Source organism: Pterocles gutturalis, unplaced genomic scaffold (assembly GCF_000699245.1).
Source record: "Pterocles gutturalis isolate BGI_N339 unplaced genomic scaffold, ASM69924v1 scaffold14565, whole genome shotgun sequence".
Classification (NCBI taxonomy): Eukaryota; Metazoa; Chordata; class Aves; order Pterocliformes; family Pteroclidae; genus Pterocles; species Pterocles gutturalis.
Window position 1 is genome coordinate 5,300 of NW_010138448.1, and position 7,806 is coordinate 13,105.

At 36.4% G+C, this 7,806-nt stretch overlaps 1 protein-coding gene across 1 annotated transcript in view; it reads right to left on the bottom strand.

The window, feature by feature from the left end:
* The window catches only part of SFT2D1 (SFT2 domain containing 1), a gene marked incomplete at its 5' end in the record, with an annotated part of 11,255 nt that extends 3,895 nt beyond the window's left edge, over positions 1–7,360 (bottom strand). The window contains 5 exons of the mRNA XM_010083020.1: positions 372–430; positions 1,200–1,235; positions 3,197–3,278; positions 5,763–5,845; positions 7,274–7,360. Of these exons, the coding sequence (XP_010081322.1) occupies positions 372–430; positions 1,200–1,235; positions 3,197–3,278; positions 5,763–5,845; positions 7,274–7,360 (347 nt within the window). The remainder of the gene's footprint in view (positions 1–371; positions 431–1,199; positions 1,236–3,196; positions 3,279–5,762; positions 5,846–7,273) is intronic.
* Positions 7,361–7,806: the final 446 nt, after the last annotated feature.

A 7,806-nucleotide genomic window follows, 5' to 3' on the forward strand; every position in this document is an offset into this window, starting at 1 on the left:
CTCAGTGCTGCTGAATATTGTTGGGGCAGAACACACCCTAGGAAAATGTTATTTAGTTTCTCCCACTTCAAAAACGAAAACTTAGTTGGAACTCAAAAAAAGAGGGAGACAATCAAAAGTGGGGCATATGAATGTACACTTACTTTCACAGCAGAGAAAAGGCATGAGAATTTTTTTGCATGTATATTCGTTTCATAATCCCGCAAATAAGTTCACACATTGCAGAATAAAATTACTATTTTTTCAAGATGATTGCATATAGATTTTGCTGAAGTTACACAATTATGCAAAGCATACATATATATAGGTTTATAATCATGAGGGTGTTAGGGGCAGAGAGAAGAAATTAAAATGAATTTTAAGAATCTTACCAGGTCATTGCCAAGAACTGCAATATGCAGAATAACATCGCCAAACCTTTTTTGTTCCACTAAGTAAAAATAAAGCAAATATTTCAAGTTAATTCATTTTGCACCAGTCAATATTGTAAACAATTGCAACAGCCTGTTCAAGGCAAAATTTTAGTTAACTGTTGATGGCTAAATTTCCTTTTAAGTCTAAACTTAATTGGCTACTCCTTTCCACTCTAACAACTTTCCATTCGTTTTATCTGTCACTCCATAGCATCATGCTATGAAAACTCTCTCTAGCTTTAAAAACACTAACAGCATCAATGCTAACACTTGCATTTTCATTCATGATACGGTACTTCTGCAAATATGGAAGCTCACTTCAGCTACATATTTACTTCTATGGAATATAATTACAGACATTCTTTTCAATCAAGATCCCCGAAGGTACTAGTTCCGTCTCTCCTCCTTTGTCTTAATCATTTTAATATTCTGTTCCTGTGGTTTCTAAAGACTACTACATATTCTCCGATCTTCTCTGACATAAATACACGTCACTAAGATTAAAGTATTTTAATTTGCTTTTCTTAGTCCAGAGGTCTGCAGACTGAACTTGATGCTCTAGATTTTGTATTCTTATCTACATCCCATGCAGGTGGAAGGGTGCATTTACTTTGTAGCCAGCAGGCTTCATCACGCCACCTAAACTCAGACGCAGCTGAAAACACAAACACCACACATAAAAGCTCATCCTTCCTCTATAGCTGAACTGTATGTTAAAGCTGTAATACAATTAATAAACTAGCCAAGCTAGATTGCTCTTCAGAGGAACAAAGTATTCGTACTTACCCAGAATACAGCGCACAGAGTCAATACTAGGAAAAGCTGAGGGGAGACGAAAGGAGAGACAAAAAAAAGGATGAATACTCCAATGCACAACAAAGCAAATACAGTAACTGTTTTCATGTTTCCAATGTGTAATGAGCATTTTCAGAATTGCCTCATGAAACAAGCAGAGCCAAAGGCTGCCACACAGCGACTATATACTGAACTCATGTACAGTGGTGTAAAGCTCACCTGAAGCTTTATTCAAGCTACCTATACACCTTTGATGGCACACTACAATCATATGGTTCACTATGCTAAATTAATCACACGATTTGTGCAAGCTTAACCATCACTTTGAACTTTTCCACTAAATCTCCCTTGGTCACCCTCCATTTGTCAATACACATAAGTAGAAAACAGAACGAAACTCAAAATTAATTGTCACTGAAAAAATTTCAATTGAAAGAAATAAAAATAACAGACTTGAAATTTTCTACACATATTTGTGACTCCTGAGTTACCTACCTAATTCTGGCTTTGTGTTAAGATGGGGAAGAAAATAGTCAAATACATCAAAAGTTTTCTAAACTTTGAAAATTTTCCGGTTCTTCTCTGCATTACTGAAATTTTCCTTTCTAAGAGTCTTAGCTCTCATCCAGTGGTCCTGTTACCCATGAGATGAAACCTTTCATTCTGGCTTTTCCTAACCTTGCTCGTAGCTTCTCTGCGCAGGTAGGCAGATAGGTAGATTTGATGTTTTTTCTGTTCTCCGTTATCCTTCCATTTCCCTTCTGTGTCTTGTTTCTACAGTCATCAAAGCAAGTCTGTGTCACCATGTCTGAGCACAGCGGATGACAGGATCATCAGAGCAAATAATTTTTGTGCTGGCTGTTTTAGTGTCTGGCTTAGGCCCCCAGCTTGACCAGAAAAAGCCCACAGCTGTAAAGTGTTGGAGAAGTCATGCTCAGCAAACAGAGACTCTAGACAACTCGAGATATTCTTGAACATTTATACTGCAGACCTATGAAAGAAACGTTAACTTCCCTAGGACTTGTAACTTGGTGTGACTTGGAAGAGATGGCAAAAAAGTCACCTCTTTAACAAAGCTTGGAAACCAAGCAAGGATCAGGCCACTTCTCCAGAAGATGTGGGCAAATGTGAGCTTCTCAAATTAGATAACTTTTTTTTTTTTTTCATGTGGGTCAGAGAGAGAAAGAATATACAACCCATATGACAGCCATCTAGAAAGAATTCATGAAGGGTTCCTTACCCACATCAGCTGCAATCAACTAGAGAGGAAAGCTAGACAAAAGGGAGAATAGGACAGCCAACTATATTTTAAAAATAAAAGCTGAAACAGATCAGGAGGAATAAGATAAAATAAGCACAAAACAGAGCAGCAGCCAGGGCAGAAACTTGTTTTTAACTACCTAATATAGAGTGTTGGGACAGAAATTCTGAGATTGGGGACGGGGCTGTGTTTTCCATCCTCTTGGAAGAAAAAAATGATGGTCGTGGAAGTAAAGGAGCCAAGGCCCTCACAATGGAGAATCATGAAGCTGAACACATGGCTTCCCAGACTTTGGGGAGAGAAATTAATTTTCTCCATTGCTTTGAAAGTGCTGAACCACTAAGCTACACAAACAACTGTCAAGCTAGACTTGGTGACCACTGACTTCTCATAGTAGCTCAAAAGTCTCTCTCTAGCCTTCCTGAAGAAATTGTTTTAGAAAATAAATTAAAAATAATCAACCTAATATTAGCACTCAGCAAGAAATAGTTAATAAAACCATTTTACTCCAAATGATTAATTAAAAAAAAAAGCAACAAAAGCACATGGTCACAGAAAGAAGTTAGATAATTTTTATGATATACAGAGCTAGTTAGCTTGACTATTATTATTCAGTACAAAAAAAGAGGTGCATTGAGAAATAACCTCTTTTTAGTAAAGCCTCAAATCTAGCTTTGAGGCTAAAGGAAAACTTTTTAGCAGAAGGAAGTAAAGATAGTATATTTACCAACATCACAACTGTAGCTATTAATCTTTTTGGCTCAAACATTGTTTTCAATTGCTTCAGCGGCCCCATCAGGAAACATGTACTAATAGGAGGGAAAAAACAAAACAGTAGGTAAAATGCTTTCAAAAAAATCTTTGTAAAAGACACCATAAAATTAACCAGTTTTCCAACAGTTAGATGACTACAAGTTTTAAAAAAGACATTTCAGTGTTTAGCAACAGAGACCCTGTGGAATGAAAGGTGAAATACTCCATGAACTTAGTCCTGGAAATACCTTGTGTATTATCACCCTTGGTCATTAAATTCTTTCCAAAACTTTACCACTTAGAACAGAGGGTTGTCATGTTGAAGTTCAGTGAATTTTATACTGACACTGTTCTAAGAACAGACTTGCCAAGAGAATGCAAAGAATACAAAGACCAAACTTCTGTAGAAAATTTCTGTTTAACAATAAACTTCTTATCCAGGCAGTGTGCAAGTCGCTACAACCAATATTACAGGCAGCTCTTTGCCCAAACTCATCAAGCACAAAAAAAAAAAAAAAAAAAAAAGGAGGAAAAAGTTCAGTAGTTTGTATTAAATCTTCCTGCTTTCTTCTACTCTGTGGTTAACTTGAAAGGAGAATGAAAACCATGAGCAACGCTATGCTGTACCTGTTCATGCAAAGAGATGCAATGTGAACTAAGAATTCACAACTGTAGGAGCAATTATCTGTCTGCAAATATTTTGGGCTGAGTCTCTTCCTTCCCTGTCATTGAAGCCATTCTGTTTTGTAGAAAATACAAAAATCTAGTGAGACAGTGAGAATGCTTGTAACCTTGTGGCAGTCTGAATGCTTTACTACAGAGCAGGAAACCTAGTTTAACTCCTTTTCTAGTTAATATTTATTTATATGAAATGAAACAATCAGTAGCAGGGACGAGTTTGGTAGAGCTCCCTCCTGAAACCAGTTACAAGCCTGGTGAAGCATGCACCTTCTAAGATGGAAGAAATATGGGAATCCACATCCCAAGCAGAAAACTGAACCCATGGTCTTTCACAACCAGATGTTCTCCTATCAGCAACTTTGTGTATGTATCTCCTTCTCTTAACTTTTTTCCCGTTCAAGTTGCATAGACAGACCTCAAAAGTCCATATTAAATGGAAAAAAAAAAGTTTTCTCAATCCAATAGAAAAAAATGTTTTAAATTGACTGCAATCCAAACTAACTTTAAATTAAATTAAGACAAAAAAAAAAAAAAAAAAAAAGAGACCTGAAGAACTAGAATAAAAAATTAGTTAAGCTACTGGAAAGACAGGGATGATGAAAACACGGTGGTAAAAATGAGGGAGGTTCAGGCTACATTTTACTTCTCATTTTAGTTGGAGTCCAGACTAAGGTTTTTCAACATTCTCCTAACAGAAATATCTGTCTGTAAAAGCTTTCCTCTTAGTTTACTGACAATTAGACTTGATTATTAACAAGTTTCTAAAATGCTAATTTAATTTGAAGCAGTGAAAACACATCCAAAATACAAGGTAAAATAAAAACCAAACCAAAACCCCAGCAAACAACAAAGAATAAGGTAAGAGAGAAAGAGGGAATTACTCAGTTTTGCTTATCTCCAATATTTTTGCATACCTCCAAGACTTTTTGTCTTGTTTTAGTACGAGCTGGAATAGTTATACAAACGAGAGACTTAACTTCAGTATAAACATCTTTGTCCCCTAACAAATTTGTTGAGAAAAGGCAGTACACCATCCCATTTCTCAAACATTAATGTCACATTGCCTGAGTTTTAACAGACTAACAATGCTTTGACTCAAGAGTTAAGTGACTTGACTAAACTCACGTGGCTCATGAAAGTCAAGACCAGACTCCACGAGTTTCGAGTCCCATGACCATGCTTCAACTATACTAAGACTGCAAGGGAAGGAGGACAAACAGAAACTGAAAAGACTTTATTGACATTGTTTCTTACATGTCTTGCAAGACAGTGAAAGAGGATTTTCAGATCCTAGGAGGTCCCTTCTGCAAAACTTTTAAGACTAGCTGCCACAGGGAACGCTGCAAAGAACCAAGTGCTGAGTTTAAAATACACTTTGAATTATTTTCAGATTCTGCCTGGCCTGAAATGAGGATTTCCTGAGCCTCTCCTTTTTCCAAGAGTTTTCCTACAAACAGGATGATCTCTCTGTTAAAAGCAAAAAGCTCCTTCCAGTAACAAAGCATCCACACAGCAAGCAGACTAGTTGCCCCTGAACCTGAGGTACCTCTGTGCCTGGCAGAAACAGTTAGCTGTAAAAAGTACAAAATATTCAGCCAGCAATTTGTTATTCATACTTCAGACAGCAGTTGTGATGTGTCTACAAAACAATCACATAAAACATTACAATGACACAATAACAAGTGAATAATATTTGCTAATTATTAATCTTAATACTGTAAAACAAACAAGATTTTATGTTCTTAGCATTTCAACACAAAACCAATGTTGTTTATACACAACACAGACAGCATTTTAGAGTAAAAGCAAATGGAAACGTAGGTGAAAAAGAGGATACTTTTATAAAAAAGAGATCTTACCTGGCTAACGCAGCAATATTTCCCAGGGTGTAAAACACTGCAAAAAGTTTGATCCCCTTTGGGAGCCATAGCAATGCTGTTCCCTACAAAATACAGGTTATTTGTATGCTTTTAACTAGTTAATTCAATTTATTTAGTTTTATAGTCTATATTTTCAGACTATGAAGAGTGTCATTCTAACAATACTAACACTACTGGCATAGTATACTCTTCTCAGATTTGTCAATATTCAGCATACTTCTATTGCCACCTACTGGCAAAATAACGTACTGATTTACTATACTTCACAGTATTTTTACAACTGGGCAATGTTTATTTATATTGCTTGTAACACCTACCTGTACTGTTTCTATTCTATTTATGACACTTTCAGTTTGGGTACAATGCCCCACTATACATCATACAACTCTGCACACAAAAGAAAAAATGTCACAAAGCCTTGCTAATATCCACCATCTCCTATTGCCTCCAATCAGCCGTGTGGACCTACATTCTAGATATGCACTGAAGCTGAATAGAAATATTTTAGAACTCTTACTTCCAGACATCTCTTATTTACACTAAACACAAAAAAAATCTAAAGCCTTCTGCTGATCACAGTCCCTATGATGATCAGGGAGAAACAGAGCATAAACTAGAAGCAAAATATTTTTTTAGTTAGTTTGGTTTTTTAACTTTTTTTTTTTTTTTAAAGCTGTGATGTGGACACTTGTGTTCTGAAAAAAAATTAAAAAGAAAAAAAAAAGAAAAAAGGCAACTATATTCCACCCAATTGCAATTTCAGTGGGAATCTGTGGTGTCAGTTTGCAAAGCTTGGTACAAGCAATGGTTGAAAGCTGCAAGAAAAGAGTGTAGCTGTATTCTACAAGGAAAGTCTATGAACACTTTGCAAAGACCAGATTAAAGAAAAAACCACCACCTGCAATTTTGGCCAGCCAAGAATATAATAACTATACCAAAAGGTCCACGATGTGAAGCAGAAGCAGAGTTGCCAGCTCTCAGCTTCATGTGGCAAAGCTCAGCTAGGGAGCTGCCTCCAAACTCTTGAAGATACGAGGTCCACAAGCACACTAACAGAGTTTTGACTTTTGTCGATCAAGCTCAAGATAACTCAAGGAAACTTTAGGAAACCAAGATCCTAAAACCTTTTATCTGTTGTTTCACAGTTTCACACCATGTGACAGAGAAGAGGGACAAAGATTAAACACTAAAACAACAGCAGCAAAAGTGATGTTAACCTGTCCAGAAATAGGTGTTAAAGCACAAATGTGGTGTGCACTAAAATTTGTCCTTCCATTGATCAAATATTACTTGCGAAAAATGCAGGGGTGGAGGCAAATTTTATTGTGCTTCAGTAAAAACGCTCTTTGCTGTAAATGGTAGAAAGATGGTCAAAATCATAATGTAGAGAACAGCCTCTACATACTAATTATACATTTAATGTCGGGTTAAATTTATGGATACAAAATTTAGGATACAGGATGAAGCAAACACAGAATCACTTTACTTACAAGAATGGAACAGACAATACCAGCAACAAAACATATGGCAAACCATCTGACTCGAGTACCAAAGCTGAGTGTTGAGGCATCGAGGACCTTAATAGGAGAGGGGAGAAAAAAAAGGGTATTAGAAACCTAGTCTTAGACAATCTAAAGGACATTTTTTTTCTTTACTGCTGAAATCTTAATTTCAAACAAAATATTTTTTTAGACAGAAATAATTGTTTTACCTTGCTTAACTGCTGTTTGCATGTTAATTATATCAGTGTAAGAAATTATATTGGCAATTTGGAAACATACTTCCAAAACAAGCAAACAAAAAAGACAAAACCTGTAAAGGTATATCCTGGCACTCAAGCAATACTGCTCCACTTTCAGACAGTATCCACTGCAAGCATTATGATTCCACTTCAGTTATGGTTCCTGACAGGGTGAAGGTGTAGGCAGAAAAACACCGCTTGTCCCATCAGACAGCTGGAAGGGGTAATTTTACCTCCTGCTTCTCCAGTGTGACTCCAGAACCTGTAAGACCCTTTGACGAG